Source organism: Electrona antarctica (assembly GCF_951216825.1).
Source record: "Electrona antarctica genome assembly, chromosome: 2".
In the NCBI taxonomy this organism is placed as follows: Eukaryota; Metazoa; Chordata; class Actinopteri; order Myctophiformes; family Myctophidae; genus Electrona; species Electrona antarctica.
The window spans coordinates 15,903,441-15,926,220 of record NC_136807.1 but is presented as its reverse complement, the minus strand read 5'-3'; the positions used below and the strand labels follow the sequence as shown (position 1 = coordinate 15,926,220).

General features: G+C 41.3%; 1 protein-coding gene across 2 annotated transcripts in view; it reads left to right on the top strand.

Annotated features, from left to right (window-relative positions):
- The first annotated feature begins 505 nt into the window (after positions 1–505).
- The window catches only part of LOC306941086 (oxysterol-binding protein-related protein 2-like), a 34,572-nt gene continuing 12,297 nt past the window's right edge, over positions 506–22,780 (top strand). Inside the window, exons 1-7 of one of the 2 annotated variants that reach the window (XM_079526392.1) lie at positions 506–609; positions 14,819–15,008; positions 18,957–19,080; positions 20,272–20,347; positions 21,187–21,321; positions 21,896–21,993; positions 22,170–22,352. In XM_079526392.1, coding sequence (XP_079382518.1) covers positions 20,291–20,347; positions 21,187–21,321; positions 21,896–21,993; positions 22,170–22,352 — 473 coding nt within the window. In that variant the 5' untranslated portion in view covers positions 506–609; positions 14,819–15,008; positions 18,957–19,080; positions 20,272–20,290. Of the gene's footprint in view, positions 610–14,818; positions 15,306–18,956; positions 19,081–20,271; positions 20,348–21,186; positions 21,322–21,895; positions 21,994–22,169; positions 22,353–22,780 lie in introns of both variants that reach the window. The other variant, XM_079526391.1, reaches the window with a different exon arrangement.

Sequence of the window (22,780 nt, the reverse complement as noted above, 5' to 3'; positions counted from 1 at the left end):
TAACACATGATTGGTTACATGTCATGCCGCCCCAAATCTAGATCCCATGTTTCGGGGGGGATGGTCAGTTGGTTGCAAGAACATGCATGGCATGCTAATATTTTGTATGCGTCCAGTAGGCCTACTCATAGATATGTCCATCATGGGCCTACTCAATTAAAGTACTCAGTATGTAGAGTAGATGTCGTGATTTGCATGTGCCATTTTACAACAAACCATTCTCTCTTTACTGACCTTGTTATGTTTCTGAGTCTCGGCATTCTGTCAGCCACATGATACATAATGAATGAAGTGAATGAGCCGTTCTGAATGAACCGGAGCCTGGAGCCATGGAGCTATAAGACCGGAGCACACGGTGCCGCGCGCCGAAAATAGCCGATCTTCTTCGAGGAAAAGTATTCTCGCCCACGAGCCAGGCGCTTGGCAACCAACCAGCCAATCAAAGCGCGTCAGAACGCCCCTCGGGCTATGGGATGTGGACGTTGCCGATAACGCCCCCCTGCCAGCTACTTCCGTCTCTGTGTCAACAACATCAGAGGTCCATAACCGTCTCATCTTCTCTTCTTGACCTGTCAGCACATTGTTATTGCACATCACACAGCCACCACGGTAAGGACGTTGTGCTCTTCTACAACTGATGGGGGTATTTATTTAACTGAGTCCGTTGGTCTTGTTTTGCAGGGTCGTTAAAACGTGCTTTTTGAAGAACTGAGGGGCTATAGTTCCACTAGCTTTGTTAGCATCCCTTTTTTTGTAGCCCGCCTGCTAACGTTCGAGCTGTCAAAAAGATCCCATCAGAGAGATCCTCATCATCTTGACAATGAAAGCTTTGGCATCTATAAAGGAGACAGGCTGTCTGCTGTGTGATGGATGGTATGATATCACAAAGCGTCTCGGAGTGAGATTCGATCTGTGTTTTTGCCCTCTCACCGAAAGCACACTGCCAATGTCAAGGCGTGCGTGATATATACAGTATATCGATTAGTCCAGAAGCCAGATGGTTCTATGCTGCTAACGTATAGTGAGCATCAAATGCACAGAAAGAGATGTATGGTGGTGGCATCAGCAAAACGATGTAGAGGTAGTAGTTATAGTCTTATAGGTACTACTATATAGGAATAGGATCTGTTAATCGAGATCTAGCTTTGTCAGTTATGTGATCCAGTCTGATCCATATGCTGTTCGTTTCCCTGCATTGTACGTGTCGCGATATAAGAATGTCTTTATTAGTATTAATTCCAAGACATACAGTGTTATTAAAGAGCCTTATCACAGAGACAGACGGGTGACGTGTGTGTGTGTGTGTGTGTGTGTGTGTGTGCGTGCGCGCGCGCGTGAGGAGATGTGAGGGCGTTGCTGCAAAGGAGGAACTGTGCTCAATATCTCTAGCATTCCCATCCCATCACACAAAGTTTGTAAAAGGGGCTATTATCGGTACTTTTGCGGTTACCGCATTACCGTGGTATTATAAGCAGTACGTAACCACCGAAAAGCGATTACAGTTTCACCGCTTGTTTTTTTTGTGAACATGCCATCCAAGACAAGAACTGTGGATGATGGACCCATTAAGTTTAGGCAAATGAAGGACAAGTATTTGAAGTATGGGTGTGCATTGTGATATGTGACTAGATATTGTCTGGGATTTTGGGTATCATAATGCCTACCGTTATAATGTCATTATTATATATGCATTTATATTACATTACTGCTAATTTATCAAAAATCAAAGAAGCACTAATTAATATCAATGTCTTGTGTAAAAAAAGAAAAGAAAAAGAAAGAAAGTTGTCCACATCATCCAGTCCCCTATAAGATGATTCAGAATCATTACATTGTCAGGTGTCCAGTTGTTGTGACAATCTAATTATTCCAAGGCTTCCATTTATTTTCAACATCTGAGGATTAAATATATAGATAATACCATTTAATGGTGATTACCATGATGGTTTGAATGGCTTTCCCTGAGGGGAAAAAAAATCAATACTGCAGTCTGCAGCAGCTCTACTTTTAATAGTAGTAGTACTGATGCTCAGTCTATGTGGCGCTATCAGGTTCTATCTTCATCATGGTTCAGGCTTACAAAGATAAGAGCAGAGAATGTTCCCATGCCTGTTTGTCCCCTTAATGTCTCTACAACAACAGACTACTGAAAAAGATAAAACACGTTTCTCTGTCTTAAAGGTCAGGACATTGGCACCATGAAATAGAAAGATGTTCTCTAGGAAAAATGCATCGATCGTAGGGTGCCTTGGTGGGTGAACCATTTTAATGTGCTGCTATCTCTAAGTTCCAGTCTGGCTCAAGAGTTTGTCTTGCATGTTGTATTTATTTCCTCTCCAGAACAGAATTGCCTGTTTAACATTTGCTATGGGAATAAGGTTACCAGAGGAGCAGATAATTGCCTTCGTATCATTTTGCCACTTTGAATCATTGACATTTAGCTATTGTGCCCAAACTAAATAACAAGACTGTTCAGATAATTTATTTTAATTATTTATCGAGCCTACATCTCATTAATTGTTTTCCTGGGGGGGGTTATTGAAGCAAGACAATGTTTTTTGCCAGCTGCTTGCAAAGTGTCTGGACAATATGTTAGCGACCGTAGTAGAGACTTTTTCCATCATTGGCTGCCTCTAAGCCAATGGGAGACTTACCCATAAAACCCATAGTCTGAACGGCATGCAACCCATACTCTGAACACCGCAACGTGAAGCCGTATTGGCGGCATAGTCTGAACGCCACAATGTGAAGCTGTGAGCTGAGGCACATAAACTGATTATAGCTGTTCATAAACAAGAGCTTGCTGTAGCAGGCAATTATGACTGGGTCATTCTTGTTTGTTAAACATGCAGACTGCCCATAAGTCTGACATCCCGTTAGTCCGACCTACATGGACGGTTAAGACTGAGGAGTGGCTGGTTAAGACTGAGGTTAGGGTTAGTGACCTACGTGGCCGGTTAAGACTGAGGTTTGGGTTTAGATAGTGTTAGTAATCGGTCGGACTAACGGGAGGTCGGAACAATGACGTGTTACGTTGGCCGTGATAAACTTATACCCCAAGGCATCGAGATACAATTCAGTATTCAGTGTCCAAAACTGTCCATGTGTCAGTTATGGTGAGCGTCATCCACATAAATAAGTGACTTAGTGGCAGTGGCTTAGGGGAGTGGCCGCTTGGGAACCGGAAGGTTCCCAGTTCAAGCCCAGTCTCTCTAAAGGCGCTATATAAATGCACCATTTACATTAAAATGTATAACTCCATATGAAGTTGTATTCCTTCACAACAGAACAGATTAAACTGTTCCCTTTTGAAATATTAGCTAATAATACCTATTAGCAATTTACTCCCCAGGTGTCTTAATTGCCTCCTAGGACCTAGTTAGTTTCTACAGCAACATGCTCCACTATAGTAATAGTAACTGTGTGTGTGTGTGTGTGTGTGTGTGTGTGTGTGTGTGTGTGTGTGTGTGTGTGTGTGTGTGTGTGTGTGTGTGTGTGTGTGTGTGTGTGTGTGTGTGTGTGTGTGTGTGTGTGTGTGTGTGTGTGTGTGTGTGTGTGTGTGTGTGTGTGTGTGTGTGTGTTTAGAGGAAGCCTTCCTTACTAAACAAGTGAAATACCAACCATTAGTACAAGCCATTATACATCTAGGGCAGGCAGTGTCAGTTCATTGCTTTTATATTTGGCAGCTTCGGCCATGTCCACAGGCTGGTGGTCAGGAGCTTGAGGATTGTGAGGTTGTCCAAGGGCAAAAGCCGCATGCAACACAGTCAATCTCCTGCATTATAGGCAGTCGCTGTATTTGGAGGAGAAGGTGATTCCTATATCGATCATTTTCCCAGTGTTGGTACTATGGCAGATGGAAGTGTATGACTTATGTTCACTCCCACTGAATGTTTCCATGTGTTGTTTTCTGTTGTTTACATTCTGTAAACCTGTTTGGAGTCATGCACTGATCCACATTAAAGAGGTATGTGTGGTATCAGAAGCAACTGAAAAATATCTTGGCACTTGTAATGTTTGCGAGTATTGTCAAGAAATTGGCAGGATTTGAGTTTTAAACAAAGGACTACCAGCATTACATTTAAAGGTGATGCTTCTTGATTTAATATATCAAATTATTTCAATTTGAATTTTTGCGATCAAATAAGTCATGCATCATGCCATGAACGTTGTCTTGACTTGAATATTATGAAATTATAAACCGTTTTTGACTTTTCTTTTACTGGGTGAACACATTCACCAAGGCCCAATAGCTTACCATATTTTACCAGTCTTCTTGATTTGAATTGATAGATTACATTCACAAGATGAATGGTTAGTTGCAGCCCTAACTTAACTTGTTAATTTCCAATAGGAGAATGTTACTAACTTTCATATATTTATCTTACTTTTAAATCTGTCTGGGATAAAGTTGCAATTTCAGACTTCCTTGAGTATCAGAGAACATAAAGGTTTGGGGTAAGAACTAACTCTAACTAACTCTTGACCCAGTAACACATAACATAATACTGTGAGTGTGTATGACTGTGTTGTAATGTATTTATTACTTTCAAAGCAGATGTCCTCAGCCAAGGCTGTCTGTGGCTGCTTCTGACATAAATCTAAGACATTGCATCTCTCTCTCCACCTCTGTCTGTCTCACTACTGCTATTTGTTTCATTTTCTTTCACAAAAAATTCTCAAAGACGTCCTGACGTCTTGGGCACCACAGGGGGTGATTATAGAGACGTCCTGGGCACACAATGTGTTTTAAAGGGGTACCTGAAAGGGACCACTGTCGGTATTCGGGTCTCAGTATAAATTTTCAATTTCTAAGGTTACCATTTTAATGTGCCTACTACGATACACTGTGATTGTGCTGCTGGTCTTTGTCCATTCTGACAACAAGCCACTAAGCTGGCCAGGCTGCATTCTATTCAAATGAAAGAGGAGCCTGATCCTCTGATCCTGTCAAAGGCCAACTGCACTTACTGCTGAAGTCCTGTGTGTGTGTGTGTGTGTGTGTGGATACTATGCACATGTACTGTATATTTGGCCATATATGGGTGTGTGTACGGTATGTAGTTGTATGGGTGTGTATTCTGTGTTTGTGTGCATGCCATGGATATATAGAATGTCTTATGGAGCATCAGAGGTGTGTCTACTGTCTATGCAGGTATGTGTGTGCTGGTGTATAAAGAGAGGGAACAGAGTGTGTGTGTGTGTGTGTGTGCGCGCACATGCTGTGGTGACTCAGTATAGCGTTCTTCATTGCATGGTAACAGTTCTTTTTCCCTTGTGTGTCACTGGGTTTATTGCTAACTCTCAGAGGATGACAGTGTCGCTAGGCTAGTAGCTCACTCTACACTGGACTATGCATGGAACAACTGAATGGATAGGCTTGACTAACATGATCAGACTGATGGGTGAGCTAATTAAGTATTTTTTTAATGATATATTATAGGGATAAGTAGCAGCAAATATAACATAAATGGGAAGGACTGTCACTTTTTCATTCACATTGTCGTTACTAGGTAAAGCTAACCAGCTCTGAAACAAGCTGATCATTGGTGCTATATGAACCTGCTAGCAAGCTACGTGTCCTGCTAGCAAGCTACAGTATAATAGTTATCTGGATTGAGGGCACAGTCACACTGCACATTTTTCTACCTATGAGGGTGGATTCTGCCAATGCATTTCAATTGGAATGCTTTTTGGAGAAATCTGCAAATGGCAGCAAAGTGCTCAAGTCCCATTGAAATGCACTAGCAGAATCCGTCCTCATAGGTTGAATACAAGTGCGGTGTGACCGTGGCGTGCCCTGACGAGCAGGTAATGCAAAAAAGCTAACAAAGTCGTCTTACATATTTTGCAAATATCCTGCATATCCTGTCTGGCTAATAAAATCAATGGTCAGTAGTCAGTACTGTCGAAACAAACTGGTAGGCTGTGCTAAGATGCTGTGAAATATGTGTAATGTTTCGTTAGAGGAACTGATACCACATGAGGCCAAAAAGGTTAGATTCTTTAGTAAGCTACAGTACTACTAAGTTTGGTACTTACAGTTGGTCAACAGCAGTGCTGACTGGGGCAATGGAAATGAGTAAGCTTGACTAATTCAGTTAAATGTATACTATGGAATGACTGCTGTCACAGGCTCACAGCAGAAAATGCTCTTGACAATGACAAAGAAAGGATTCATTTAACTACTAAAGTTCAACCGCATAATTTCTGTCCTGACCATACACTGAGCAACTTCCATTGAAATGAATAGCGTGGGGTGCTACTTTTGCTTTCATTTGTTCTCCTTTTTTAAAGCTTCCCCAGAAAACACTGATTGAATCAGCTGCCTTCAATCATCATTTTAAGCTTCACATTCAAACATAAATGCTGTATTAAAATAAATTATAGGCTACATATATTGGGATTATTTTGCCAATACCTGTTATACTGATTATTCACTTTTATAAGTAACAATCGGTCAATAGTACTAATGAACAATATATTTAATTGTATCTACAAGATTGGCAGATGGACTATTTTTGGTGTAGACGGAAAACAGAGGTCCAAGTACTGTCGTAACTCGGGTCCGTTTCATTAAGACTAGAGGGTTTAAGTGGTTAAAACATCTGTTGAATCTTGAATGTCCTTCACAAAGTAAACTGTTCAGTGATTCAGGCAAAAGTGATGGCCATTCATTTTTGGAAATCAAATTATCCTGTTGTCTGGTGGGTTCTCTTGGATGGATTCAATTACAATCCATCACCACATAACCAAATGCTGGGTTGTGTAAAATTGCTTTTCAGTACAGCATGATGGAAGAGGACTGCTCGATACCAAACAACACTTCATGAATACGCAACAAATTTGACTATTGCGGGATGAGATTTAGAATATTTTTAGGCAGCGGTCTGTCATGAGGTTAGGGGAGGAAATGTTAACATGCATTTGGCAAACTGGTGAAATTAATAGCCAGCCTAGTTTAACCATTTAAGTCGGAGATACAGTAACTGCTGTATGTGCTGATTGAAGTGGGTGGGTACTAGGTTTAGCATGCTACTGGCGGTAGGTAGATTCCTGCTAGGCCATTGTGGATCATCAATAAAATCCCTTTGATGTTAGGTTACTCGTCAATGGCAGTCAACGTGTCATATATGGTGGAAAGGTTAATGTGGATAACTGGTTATGGAATCAATATCATTTGTGAATGAGGACACCTATTGGAGTTTGTAGTCGGTTAATGGCTTGCCTTACATCAAGCACACATACTGTGCTCTCCGTAACGTTTGGACTCATGCAGTTTTACTCCTGCAATTTTACTCCTGCATGGCATGCATATTATGTGACTTGGGATGGTGTGTGGAGTGTGTACATGCCATGCATGGTGCCATGTCTGTCACAGTTACGTAACAGCCCACGGGCGTCTGGGAGAGAGCGAGCAACATGATCTGAGAACCTCCCGCAGGCTGCAGCCAATGAGAGAGCTTTGTGTTTGTGTGTGAGAGAGAAAAAAGGACTGTGAGAGGGAGGGAAATGAAGAATAAATTAGACATTTTGTCTAATTAAAGTGTGACTGTGTGTGTGTGACTGTGTGTGTGTGTGTGTGTGTGTGTGTGACTGACTGTGTGTTGCAGAGTTTAACAATGGACTAAGGTTTTGCTGTGGTGTTTGGTGAGAGCAAGGTCTCACTTGCTTAGATATGGCTCATTGGATCATTGGGGTCTCATCAGTGGTTCTTATCTGACTCAGATCCAATCATGTCCTTGACAACACATTCTATCCAATCAGGTTTTGTAACGGATAATAGAATTTAGTGATGCACCGAATATTCGGCCGCAGAAAATATTCGGCCGAAAATGGCTAAAAATGCATTCCGAATAGGCCGAAAATATATCACCGAATAGTGTATGCAATTAATGCATTTAAAAGTGCTGAATAAAGGTTTTATGGACCCATAACAGTGATTATGATTTAGGTTAAGTTTTGCCATAACCATTTCTTCATCTTCTTTGCCATAATCAGGTAGCTTTAAGGTGCGGCCATGACAGCAATGGTAGGGGAAAAAAATATATTAATCCTATTCGGCTATTCGGCTATTCGGTTTCCGGCCAACTGTTTCCTATATTCGGTATACAAGAATTTCCCTTTCGGTGCATCCCTAATAGAAATCTTACAGTAGTCAGACTGTAGTAGTAGTTTGGATTGATGCTTGGTAGTGCAAGGATGTCGGCACGGCCACATTACCATGGAGGTGGATGTTGAGCCAACCTAACACTGGTGGTAGTTGACATGTTTTCATTTTATCCAAAGTTGACTAATATTAGTATAGATTGTCTTAATGATTACTTGATTAGTCAACTAGTTGGTCTCAAGGACATCCTATAGCCCGATTCTTCTGTATTGGGCAATGTCCACCATATGCTGTTCTGATCTGATACAAATAATCTGTGTACAAGAACATAGCCTACTGTATATTAAAACAAAAATATTGACCTTCCCGCTATTGTGCATCCCTGTAGTGTAGAGACGCAGGTCTCATTGAAAATGAACTATAGGCGCGTTTTATCGCTCCCCGTTTGCAAGGCCCTTTAGTCTCCAAAACCCCCTCCCAGGCGGCATTTCTGGTCAAAACAGCACTTATTGCACGGAGCCTGGCAGTCGCAGTAATGGCACCGCCGTGTTTTGGATTTTCAAAATAAGGGTTGAACGGCGCGATATCCTGGCATGTTAATTAATCCTCGCGGCGAAACGGTTAATAGCCTATTACAAGCCAACCTACACCTTAAAGGACAACTTTAGTTTTTTTCAACCAATGTTCATGTTTTAGGTTGTTATTAGAGAATGTAGATGAGTGTTAATTTTTCTTCATTTGCTGCTTTCTTTCTTTTTAGGGATTTTAGCGGTTTTTGACAGGGGCGGGGGCATTCGAGCATGGGGCTAAATATGTATTTCTTTACAAAATATTATGGCGATTTCTTTTTTTATTATTTACTAGTCCTAATATACCCCAGGAAATTACATCTGGCCACAAAAGATCACAGGATCTACTGAATGTGAAGGTAGCCTACTGGGGGGAAGCCACACTGTGTCTTAGGCTCAATATGTCAGTTTGACACATTCAGTAGATCTTGTGATCTTTTGTGGCCAAATATAATTTCTTGGGGTTTAGTAGGACTAGAGTAAATAATACAAAAATAAATCGCTATAAAATGTTGTAAAAAAATACATATTTAGCCCCATGCTCGAATGCCCCCGCCCCCATGTCAAAAACCGCTAAAATCCCTAAAACGAAAGAAAGCAACAAATGAAGAAAAATGAACACTCATCTTTTACTTTCTCTAATAACAACCTAAAACATGAACCTTGGTTGAAAAAACTAAAGTTGTCCTTTAATGATTTGTGATGCTGCTTACAATGTGAGCTCCCAGGATGAGAATTACGTGTTACAATGAAGAAACAATGACTTAATGCTAGATCAATATATTCTCATGTTCCTGTAATCCTAGAATAATGATATGAGAGAAAAGTGCCCGGATGTGCAGATTATCTACTGAAAGAATATGAATGCCCAATGTTTTAATACGTATTTGTCACTAATACTTATTGCTGTGGCTGGCAGAGGCTGAGTGTGGCACCGTAACGGGGCAGATTCACACTATGTTCACCTACCGTATAATGACCTAAAATAGGAATGCCAGGTTGAAAGTGGCTGCCATTACTGGTGTCATCAAAAAGTCAAAATATTGACTGCAAATGTGAACTTGATCATAGTTTATATGATTAAATGGATACAATTCAGACAGGTTTCAGTATCAATACTTGTTAAGCATTAAGGATTACTTGTTAAGGATCAGACGTGAAGTTTGCCAGCCACAGTGACCATAGTACTAAGCACCTCCCACTGCTCCTAATAGTTAGGATGCATTAGGTAAATGCACTTAATGCAGAGGACAAATTTCACATACTCTATGTGCAAATAAACCCTATAGACTAGAGTTTCTCATGTGTGCGTTCTGTAGGCCGGAGAGACATAAAAACAAATGCTACTGGTCTGCATCAGTGCTATTAATGTTGTAAACTTTGACCTAAATGATTGAGCAGTTATTTGTGTCATCATAATGTAAGTATAATACATGTGCTAGCTTCTACTGCATTATGAAGCCATGCATATTGTATTGGTGAAATAGTCATATTTGTACTTATCCCCACCACTGTCCGTGAACTGAGTAGAAGTATCTGACATACATTCCTAAACTTGTCAATACAGATTTATCTTTTCATAGACGTGGCTTAGCACTTAGTAAGTAGCCTTGCCGAGCCATGAGGCCCATAGGGCAGGAGCCTATCTCCTGTTTCTGTAGCGTGAGGCAGCTTGATGTACAAGTACACCCCCTGGACATGACGCTAGTATGTCGCAGGGACTTACCCCCAATCCAACCCTTGATGCTGAGTGTCAAGCAGGGAGGCACTGGGTCCCATTTTTAGAGTCTTTGGTATGACCCGGCCAGGGATTGAACCCAGACCTCCCAGTCTCAGGGCGGACACTCTAACCTAACCACAAGGCCACTTAGCAGAAGATATTAATTTTGACTGCATGGACCGCTGAATACCTAACGTTTCTTTTTTCCTCTTATCAATTGTGGACATGGAGTACGAAGTCCAGCAGTCTGCCTGAGGCGTTACCTGTTACTGGGAATGGTAAAGCCCAACCAACAGTATACAAAGAGGGTGAACAGGAACGTTCTTGTTCTCCCCATTTGTATACATCAGTCTAGGTTCAAGGTTGGAGGATGCAACAGCCATTTAGCTCTTGGTTAGCTACTGTACATTATGTTGCCATAGATCTTGGGCTATAAACGACACTATAGCTTTTGTTTTTTAAAAGCCATATGAGATTGGATTTACACTACAGGTAAGGAGAACAACATCTGATGATGCTGATCATAGTGACAATTGTGACTGAGTAGGACTTTGTTCTCTCTGCCCGCTGCTAAGCCTCATTGATGAAATCCTAACTGATTTATTGACAACGGCCATCGTGAAATGCAAAATTCAACTAGTGAACATTTTCTGCTTCTAAATGCTACATGAGGAAGCAGTAGCAGCCTAGCAGGGCATTTGGTTCCTCACAGAAGTCATAGTGGCCTTGGGTTGTATTCTCTGTTAATAAAATTGGAAATTGATTGCAGAAAATGTGCTAGTAGTAATTCTTTGGGGATTTTAAAGGCTGTATAAAACTGTACAGCTAAGGAAATAAATTGAATGATGCTGACTGCAGGAAGTGCTAGCCTAGCAGGCTGTCAGTCTCTGTTCCCCATGCCTACGTAGGCTAGGCTTCGGTGAGAAGGTTTGAGCAGTATTCTAGTCTAAGGTTAAAAAAATCTTATTTGTGGGAACACGTTTTATATTAGGCTACTTTTTATGGTTTTATCTGTGTTACTGTAAGTAGACTTTTGTCTATCTTGTTGTTAATGTAATTGCAACTAAACGTTCTGTAAAGTGAATGCACTTTATTAATTCAATTAGAAATATTACAAATGTTAGAATCGCCATATTAGATATTATCGAATATCAGGTTTAGCCCAAGCCTATTCCTACGGTATATAGGCTACAGTAGGCTATAATGTTGATTGATTTCAGTCATTTGGATTCCATATAAGCCAGCGTGTCTGCGCACCAAAAATAGCAGATCTACAAGTTTAGAAGCATCTTCCAGAAACATAAATGGTCTCAGAAATGTCATGATTTCTTCAGCTGGTCGGCCTAAAACATCATCATTACATTTTCAGTCAGTCTTTAATTTTTGCTTTATTGCATGCGTATAGCAGACAGTGAGTCTATATATTTTATTTATTATAATATTTTGTCATCTAGATATAATGTACTTTCTCAATTTGATTTCTCAGGTTTGTAAACTATTGACAAGTAAAGGGTATTTTTCTACAGGTGTGAAGGTATTAGGTTTCCATTTGTATCCATTTGAGAGACAAAAGTAATTGATCCTTCCAGATAATTTTTTTCATTCATATTTTTATATATTATATATCTTTTATAATATTTACCCAGGGGAGGTTCGCTGAGAATTGAGTCTTTTTCAGGGAACGCCCTGCTTCACATTAAGAGACGCACACACCTGGGAGCTGCCCAGTACAACCAGTCTTCTACTATTGGCCACTGAGTAACTCCACTGGAGCAATGCCAGTGGTGGTTCAATGCCTTGCTCAAGGGCGCTTCAGTGGTGGCCATTCACTTCCCCACCCAGAGTCTTTCTGCTGGTTTGGGGAATCAAACCAGTAACTCAACCTTTTGGTTACAAACTTGCTCCTCTAACCTTTAGATTACATTTTGTACTACACTATTACTGAGATTTTTTTTTATATCTTGGGATGAGGAAGTTGTATAATATCAGAAGTCTCATCCTGCATGTCTGCTGCTGTGTTGATTGGCAGACGTAGTGGATGCCAGTTTCCTTGTGGGGTTGTTTGTCTTTTCAGTTGAAGAATGTGTATCAGCTCAGTTCCCTTGTAGGCCTGCCCTAGTAGTGAGCAAGAGATATAGTAACTATTGTTTACAAAACGATGTTCAAGGTTCTTTATTATTTGTCTCCTGAGGAAAAAATTTGTCTTAGACAAAAGGCCCGCATGCAAGCGTAGCCCTTATGCCCATGTCGCCGCAGAGCAGCGCCAATCAACATCATATTCACTGCTAACTCAGTGATGAATAAAGTGACACTACTAGTCTAGAGGGTAAATATTCAGTCACGGAGCCTATGTTTGCACCATCAGTTCCAGTATCAAGGTAAATGCCATCATATTGTCCTTGTCTGTTTGGATTGTAGCGATGAGAAGCCAGTGCTTATTATGGGTAAATATTTCGTCATGTGTCATGCGGATGCGTTCCGTGTCAACTTCATTTCCTCAAGTCAAGCCTTGCAGAGCCCATGCAAGTTAGTGCAGTCTGAGTGGTCATGCTTCTGAAAAACATTACCGACAACCCATCGTCAAAAAATAAAGGAAAAACAGCGCCCTCGTTTCCTTTGAAATTGATGGCGTCAACAGTCTGTCTCGAGAGTTAGTGTTAGTGTTGAGTCTGTTGACTTTTAGGTGCCCACACACATTCCGTTTGTTGGTAAGTCAGTTTCCCCAACTGACTTTTGTATAGTAGTCTATGTACATGTTGACTGTTCTCATTCTGAATGTAAAGGGCAGTAATTGTGGGCAGTTAATTGAAGTAGATTGAATTGGTTAAAAAAAAAGGAAATAATTACAATTGGATTTTCTTTCATCATTTTCAAATTTGAGAATGTATTATGTTAGAAGGAGAAAGCAAGTTTGGAATTGGATTAGACAATGACAAAGTATAATTGTGAGTTTTAGTGTGAGAATGGAGCTTATCATTTGAGTTCTGAGATTCAGAATGTAGCCTATAAGTTGTAATTAGAAAATAATAAACACTGAAGAACATCAATGCCCTAGTACAGCATTGTCCTACTTATGCAACAATTGCCCCAGAAAGCTCTGTTTTCACTCAGTGGACCATGATAGACTTTCACCCAGCCAGTCTCGTCACATTTTCAGTTGTTAGGGTACATTGGCTATGAATAGCTAACAGTACACAAAACTGCGTCTGCATCTCAAAAACAAACGTTTTATCTTAATCCCCATCAACACGTGTTGAAGTACTTCCATCTATTTATTGTTTCTGTCCTGCATTTTTACTGTAGACATTAATTTCAATAATTGTATTGAAATAAATTGACCATACTGATAGTTTGACCTAGACCTTTAATTAGCCCTAGTCTACACCCAATACCTTCACCGAAAATAGCAAATCTACAAGATCACAATGTGTTGTAACAGTAACACGCTGTGTTGTGAGATCACAATGTGTTGTTGTAACAGTAACACGCTGTGTTGTGAGCTTGAAGTGCTGCTATTTTCAGCTGCCAAATATCTGCCTATCATGACATGCCCAGAATATGAATGCTAGGGTTCATGTGGTTAAACACATTAGACGTATGGACTATGGACCACGGCTCCACCTCATGTCAAAGTGTCCTTGAGCGAGACACTGAACCCTTAACTGCCCCCTTTTCTCCCCAATTTAGTCGCTATGCCAATTCATTCCTCCCCGCACACAATTCAGTGTGTTGTATCCTACTGGCTCTCCCGCCCAACACTTTCCACTGACAGGTCCCCCCCAGACTGAAAGTCCTGTGGCAAATATCACCCTCCCGCCTGGCTTACCCGAACACGGGCCAATTGTGTTAGTACAGACTCGACCAAGCCAGATGCATTGTGGTGGTTTTTAACTCTACTATGCAGTGGTGGGCAGATAATTTACCACTGTGCCACCCGAGCGCACCCTTCACGGCTCCTGGCGAGCAGTCTTGTGCATTGCATTGATTTCTCAGCCGTTGGTGTCTGAATGTGTGTGCGAATGGGTGGATGTAATACACATTTTAACGTGCTTTGGATAAAGGCGCTATATAAATGCACCATGTAGCATTTCAAAGCATAAGTTATGCAGACTTTGCTGTGGATGAATTGATACTGCATTCATGTTTGCTTTGAGCACGTTTAGTGGTCATGTGTTTCTGCTTTGCTTTTACTACTGTATCTCATTACAAAGAACTCCTTATAGCTGTAGGCGGAGTGAGGAACAGCATTTTGTTCTTTATTAATTAAATTTACAACTGCCTCTCTTCAATTTGCCAACACATTGATTTTAGACAAATTTCCCAGACTTGGTCAAAATAAAAATACACCACCATGTATCTATGATATATTTAACTACCTGATCAGCTCGTTACTAAACATTTGTCTTTCATTTTCTACAGGTGTCCTATTTGCTTAAGGAAGACCAAGTCAGAACAAAGTCAACCCTGGAGAGACTGTCCTTTCACCAAGCAGTCCTTTTGCCCTGACTGACCTTCCACTTCCAGCCTGGTTGGATCGACACTCGGATCAGATCTGGAGTATCGTTGAGTTTGGAACAACGTTCATAGTTCTAACTAAGTTCCAACAACGGTACATTTAAATTTTTGGGAACATTCCACTTTTGGTCGGTGATACATTTGCACTCCAGAGGGACATTGATTGATTGTCTCTCTGGGACCCCCACCCCAGCTCCCACCCCACCGTGTCTCTCTGGGACCCCCACCCCAGCTCCCACCCCACCGTGTCTCACTGGGACCCCCACCCCAGCTCCCACCCCACCGTCAGAAGGAACATGTTCTAGAAGCTGTAGATCCTCGTTTTATCAAGCGGTTGGGTTTTGACTCTGAAAGATGAACAATGAGGATGAATTTTACGACGCCGTCACAGGTGGGTGTTTGTTTGAATCTCCATGCATTCTGGGAAAAGAATCCTAGATACCAGCATTTTCGTAAATCTGTTTACATAATACATTGAGGCCGATGGAGACAGAGTTTTCATTCATTTCCCGGTTGTATCTGTCTCCTAGCAACCTAGAGCCATTCATAAGTGGCAATTAAACACTTTGTTGGAACCCGGATGATTGGCTGACTGTATGAACTGTGCTCAGAAAGAACAGTTGGTACAGTACAACACAAACTGTAAAATGCAGACGGTAAAAGAATCAAATCAATCTTCATTTTGACAAGAAAACCAAGTATTGTGCTTTATTTCAAAGCTTGATGGTGATGTATATCAGCTAATAGAGGTATCAGTCCGACGCAAGTTAAAGTAGGACATTTGTCATTTAGTGTTGCTGCAACTCTGTCCTAGTCCTCCTGTTTTGATATGTTGATGAGTAATGTTAACTTGTGGAACCTAACCTGTTCCGGTCTGTAGATTACCTAAATAATTTATAATCCTTGATTCCTTATCTTGAGGAGGGAAAGGGAGGGAGAGAGACTGTGTGTGTGTGTGTGTGTGTGTGTGTGTGTGTGTGTGTGTGTGTGTGTGTGTGTGTGTGTGTGTGTGTGTGTGTGTGTGTGTGTGTGTGTGTGTGTGTGTGTGTGTGTGTGTGTGTGTGTGTGTGTGTGTGTGTGTGTGTGTGTGTGTGTGTGTGTGTGTGTGTGTGTGTGTGTGTCAGGTGTCATAATGATCATCTTACTATTGTGAGACAGACAGTGAACTGAATGTGTGGGCGGTGCACCAGTAACAGGTCTATTATTCAGTAGCAGACGGAGAACAACCTCAGCTTTAATATAGCACTTGTTGCTTGAGCTGCATTCATAACCCATGCAAAGCACCCGCAATAAACCAAACGCATTCATCAGTAATGCTGAATTTAAACCTGGAATGGCTGCCTGCCTGGATACAACAGATCTTCCATAGTGTTGAAAGAAAAAAGAATCGCATGCGAACAGCATATCTATTATTTACTATGACTCTACATTTAGGCAATGCTTCATCCCAATCAGAGCCCCTTTGATTTCCATTATAAAATTATATATAAAAAATAATCTTCTGTATTCTGTAGTGTATTGGCAGTGTGCACAAGACATGTGGTGTTGAGCGGTTTTGTGACATTAGCTCCGTTCGTGGCAGAAAGACAGACATACAGTACAGACCAACCCTCTTATAGACGGAAAGTCTTGCAGAGCCATGCAGTAAAAACCAGAGGCTGGAGGAATTGACACAAATCTCTAAAATAAAACCAGGCAAGAACATATCTTATTGGCAAAAACAGAGGAATATATATATGAGACGACAACTAATATTCCAGCTTGGTAGTCCAATAAAGTCCTGTTTGTATTCCTTTCTTGCCTGTTTAAGACTATTGGATTGTGTTTTAGTATGACATTCCATTCTGTTTTGGTTTAACCCATTAAGGACAGGAATCCCTATTTGTAACCTTTTAAGACGGGAACCCATTTTGGGGTTAATGTTTGAATCAATATTTTATGTTTTTCAGAAAACTTAGGTCAGGATTTAGAAGGCATTTTTAGAATAGGCTTTACGGCTAAATTGGTTAACAATTACTCCTACAACCTTGAATACAATACAAACATCTTTTGTATAGCAGTATTTGCAATATGATAAACAGCCCTTCTATTTTCAGCCTGCTGCTGTCAGGGCCTCACCTGCAGCTCTCCTCGGCTCCACCCTGCATGAGTAATAGTTTACACATACAGCTGGGTGTCTGTCTACATACTGTACCACCTGCTCCACCCATTAGCATGTCCTTTTATCACTTGAGTCAAAGCAGAGTTCCCGCTGTACATGGACCAAGTAGTGCTACGTTTCCCATACTGAGGTTTGCCTGGTGGCTGCATTAATGAACATACTTACATGCTTAAAGGGGCATTCCACTCATTTTCAACATTTTACCATGTCATTAACATACCTTAGAGCTGTTGTGTGGAAATAATAAAAAGTACCCCCATGCTGTGTTTCCTAGTATGAAAAGTATGAAAAATTATTAAAATTATTAACATGGTGAAACACATCTTGATGACATCATCAAGATGTGTTTCACCATGTTAATGATTTTTTTCAGACCTCCAGTTCTAGGAAACACAGCATGGGGGGACTTTTTTATTATTTCCACACAACAGCTCTAAGGTATATTAATGACATGCTAAAATGTTGAAAATGAGTGGAATGCCCCTTTAAGTTAAAATACATAATGCTACTGCACATCAATCATAAAGAACAACTTCACCCATAGGTCTTCACTCCTCACTAACGTTGATGATAATATGGTACTTTTTTTTGTCTCAGTCAGAGGAGGGCTTTCTTTCTAACTAATAATACCACTAGTAAATTACACACCTTCAAATTGACTCAAGTTGTTAAGATAAGTAAGAGAGGTTATTATTGTGGTGATGATCCCGTTCACGCACGGGAACGGGTGCGGCGCGACCTGGTGTAGCACAAACGGGATGAACCGATGGGAATATTTAAATTCAAGTCTGAACGCACGTGAAGGTGGTATGTCAGGGTGCGTACGAGTCATTGGTCCGACATGCAGAAAACGACCGCATTAAGGTTGGCGAACATACGTTAAGATTGGCGAACAACTCCGTGCTTGTGGTTATGGATAGGTTAGGGTTTGAGGTAGGTTGTCGTTGTCGGACCAATGACTGGTCGGAACTTAGTACTGCACCCGGTCTGTCACAAGTTCCAGTTCTAAAATTAGCCATTAATTATGGCCTGCCATATAATGTCTTGAATGGAAAAACAACATTAGCCCAAGGTTAGCCTTACTTGCTGGCATACAGTCTGGGTCATGTGTAACAGTTTGTTTCCTTTTTCAGCTTGTCAGGGAGTTATGCTACACTAATACTCTCAGGGAATCAATCCCTGGAGAAACAGGACATTTTAGACTATTTTGATTGCATGGCATTGAGACGTGTTCTTTTGTCATTTAGATTAAACTGGTTTTACACAGCAGTCAGGGGTCAAGCGTCTTGCTCAGGGACACTTGGACACGTATTACTAGACAAGAGGCTAAGTGACCTTCTGAATGACAAGTGACCTTCTGATTACCAGAGGGCCTCCCTTAGCCTGGCTAATAAGCCAGACTCTGGCTAATAAGCCAGACCGAGTCTGGCTTATTAGCCAGGCTAGGCCTCCCTACCCACTAAGATGTCCAAAGCATTTAGTGAGCATGTTATGTCTTGCTCAAGAACATGATGAATGTTTTAAATATCAATACTTTGCTGGTTGTAATTGCTATTCTCCTTTGATCTCACTACAGTTACATGTACATTTTCAGCTGTTTTAATGAGACAAAATCACAGTTATTTGCTTTCATTTAGAGTTTTAGACAATACTTTAAATAAAGTTCACTAGTCAATTCCACACCTTCAATGTCCATTTGAATTGTTTTCAGATGAGTAAGAAAGGTTATTGTGGTGTGATGTTCTCTATCCCATCAGCTACTGGCATGCCCTAAATCTATGGGATGGTTCTGTGTCTAAGCAAGCTGTAAGTCATATTGTCTTCTATAGGAATCAAAACCTTGACAAGTGTGTGTGTGTGTGTGTGTGTGCCCATCTCCAGGCCTGGATTCAGACGAGTCATACGAGGCCGCGTCGGAAGCCAGTTTTAAAGATGCTGTTTTATTTGACAGCAGCCAGAAAAACAATGGCTCAGTACCGCAGGAGAACGGAGTCAAGAAACGCAGGTAACGCAGCATTCCTGTGTGTGTGTGTGTGTGTGTGTGTGTGTGTGTGTGTGTGTGTGTGTGTGTGTGTGTGTGTGTGTGTGTGTGTGTGTGTGTGTGTGTGTGTGTGTGTGTGTGTGTGTGTGTGTGTGTGTGTGTGTGTGTGTGTGTGTGTGTGTGTGTGTGTGTGTGTGTGTGTGTGTAGAGGGGTGTGGTTTGTGTGCTGCAGGTTTATCACAGAAATATTTGTCTGGCTCAGAGACAATATTTATTTTAGACAGTGACACCAATATAACTGACATTCATTCATGGAGAGTAACAGGTTATATTTCCTTTGCTTGATGCTCTGTGTAAAGCACATTTGCCGCCTTGTTGAAATGTGCTATACAAATAAAACTGTCTTGCCTTGCCAAAGATGAGGATGTTCTCAAGGATGTCTTCCAGCTGAGCCCGATCTAATGATCAAAAAGTACATATTACAGTAGAAAATAGCATTCAAACAATGTAGGCCTAATAGCACAAAATGTTCTCATTTGGTAATTATTTCATAAATGCAGCGCAGGTGTTTATGGCGAGATTAAAGGCTATCCTCGTTTTCATTTATTTATGGTTACGCCTACAAAGAACATGGAGTTATCGTTATAAAATTAATAAAAAATTAGAAGATATTGGGAATAACATAGTTTGAATATGTAGCTAATGTACTGTGTGCACGCGCGTAGCGGGCGTTTGTGGGCGTGTGTGTGGCTGCGTGTGTGTGGGGGAGTGGGTGGGTGCTCAGTGCTCACTGCCTAATACGTCAGTAAGCTGAGCTTCCTGTTCACATTTCGATTGATTTACATTGTTTGAATACCCTCTGATAAAATTTATTAATATCAAATGAGAACATTGTGATTTATATATAAATATATTGTTTTGACTATGTAATAAATGTGCTATGTATATAGTAACTATGTTACTTATACTTATGTCAAGACATAACTTACTATATGTACTTCTTGACCATTAGAATCCATTGTACGTTTTGTAATGAAATTGCAGTTGTCCAGCTAGTTGTCCAGCTAGTTATCTCACTTTTTTCCTTCTCTCGTTTCTTTTGTAACATCCTTTTTCACTTGCCATCTTTTATTTCTTCTCTTGCCTTTCTATATGTAGTACTGTATCTGCTCATCTCTATAATGTATTGTATGTTCATTTTGTGTTTATTTTCAGGACAACGTTACCTGCCCCCATGTATGCCAGAAACACCATGAGTGTGTGGGGCATCCTGAAGAAATGTATTGGAATGGTAAGAAGACATGACAGCTGACTGCTCTACATGTGGGCCATGACGGCAGAAATGGGAAAACGCATCATGTAGATGACCACATTAACTCTTTGGAGGCTTTTCGTTATAGTTTGTTAACATTTTAAGTGGTGTCAGAATGTGCCAGTGTGAAACATTAGTTAGCCCGAGAGCTTACAGTAAGGGCCGATTCATACTCCTATTTTACCGCTGTTTCGGCGCTGTAGTGCCGAAATGATTTCGGCTCGTCAGAAATTTTCAGTAGCACCGAAGAGCCGACTTTAGGACGGTACCCGCCCCCCCGAACCTCAAATGACGTCACATTGTAGGCTCTACAGAGCCAAACCGACTTTTATTCGGCTCTAAAATAGGAGTATGAATCACGCCTTAGTCCTCACTTAGGTGTCCTACAGTGATGAACGTGGTGCATTCTGCAGTGTCTACGTAGGTAGTGTGTCTCAGAATGTTTACAATCATGTGTCTTTGTTTCTTTTGCAAGGATTTGCCAGCAGGGCTTGTCTTCAACTGACGATTAGCACAATCGTTTAACAACATTCTGAGGACACTAGAATAGCCGATCTACAGTTTTTAAGAACTTTGCTGTAGATCCCTGGGGGACCCGGTACAACAAATGATATAGTGTTTAAGTGGTTAATCTGTTATTATGTTGTTTTAATGGTAAAATAAGGTAAGTAACACAACTGCGTTAAATGTTCATTATCTGAACCCAACCACTACAAATTACATAATGTACTCTGCAGTCGAAAACATTTGGACACTTTTTACAATGTGAAGTTGAACTCAGATGTGCTGTGCTGTCTACTATTCTGTGGTTGTCATAGGAACTGTCCAAGATAACCATGCCCATCGTGTTCAACGAGCCTCTGAGCTTCCTGCAGAGAATCACAGAATACATGGAACACACGTACCTCATCAACAAGGCCTGCTCACTACCAGACTCCATAGAACGCATGCAGGTCAACACACACACACACACACACACACACACACACACACACACACAACCCGTCCGTTCATGTATATTTCAGACATGTTATCCAGAAGCAATAATTCACAACAGCCGTAGTGTTCGTCCCGACGAGAAACGGAGGTCTGACAACCCTATTAGCTCTAATATAATCACAATGAATCACAGGCTGGAGAGTGTTATTGCTGTCATTACACATAAATAACAGAAAATACAAATGAAATGCCAATTAAAATAGTTTTTTAATAACAATGTCATTATAAGAGCGATTTCTACAAGAAAGTAGACCCTCCTGACTGCCTGCAGAAACTAGGCTGTTGCTATGCAACGTTTACATTTTCCCCCCAGTCAATCTCATCTTTCCACAGCTCTGCTCTGTCCTTTTCACATGGATTTGAATCTTTCCCAGGGACATACAGAACAGTAACATGCTTCATTCACTGACTCTTTCATTCCCAGGGACATACAGTACAGTAACATGCTTCATTCACTGACTCTTTCAAAATAGAGCCTGGGCCCACTATCAGTGGAGACTTGCTCACGACCAGTTCTGTCCCTTTTAGGCGGTAGCTGCTTTTGCTGTATCAGCTGTGGCGTCTCAGTGGGAGAGAACTGGAAAACCATTCAACCCTCTGCTGGGAGAGACGTACGAACTCACCAGGTATACAAACAGACATGACACAAGACACCATCTGTGACTGACACACACACACACACACACACACACACACACACACACACACACACACACACACACACACACACACACACACACACATTGCCTTCATCCCACTGTACTACTGCAATTCCCTTTCATGCGTCATTTGAACATTCCAGGGAGGACCAGGGTTTCAGGCTGGTCTCAGAGCAGGTCTCTCACCACCCTCCTGTCAGTGCCTTCCATGCAGAGAGCCTATCGGGTGACTTTGTCTTCCACGGCTCCATCTACCCCAAACTCAAGTTCTGGGGGAAGAGTGTGGAGGCGGAGCCTAAAGGCACCATTACACTAGAGCTCCTCAAGTGAGTACAAGAATGAACGAGATTGTATGAGAGTGGGGCTGGTGCGCGTGCGTCATCGGTTTGGCTGATATATCGGTAGTTTTTTTGAGGACATTGGTATCGGCAACTATTGTCAACCGTGCGTCCCATTGCAATGTGACAAGTTGTGAGCCTAACTGGCCCTTTTTTCAGTTTTGAATTGATTTTGCAGTTTTTGATGACATCAAGACATCACTAGTCAGTAGTCAGTGGGCTAGGATTCTCCTAAATGGGGATCCGTGTCGGAGTTATGCCTGAAGATCATAAGCACAATATCTCCTCTGGTCAAGCAACAATTATCTCTTGTTGAGTGGTAGATGTTTGGTCTCTCATGCTGGAGGCCAGGGTTCAAAGGTCACGTTAGTCTCGCATAGCCAGACTTTCAGAGAGCTCCGCCTATTCCGCCTACT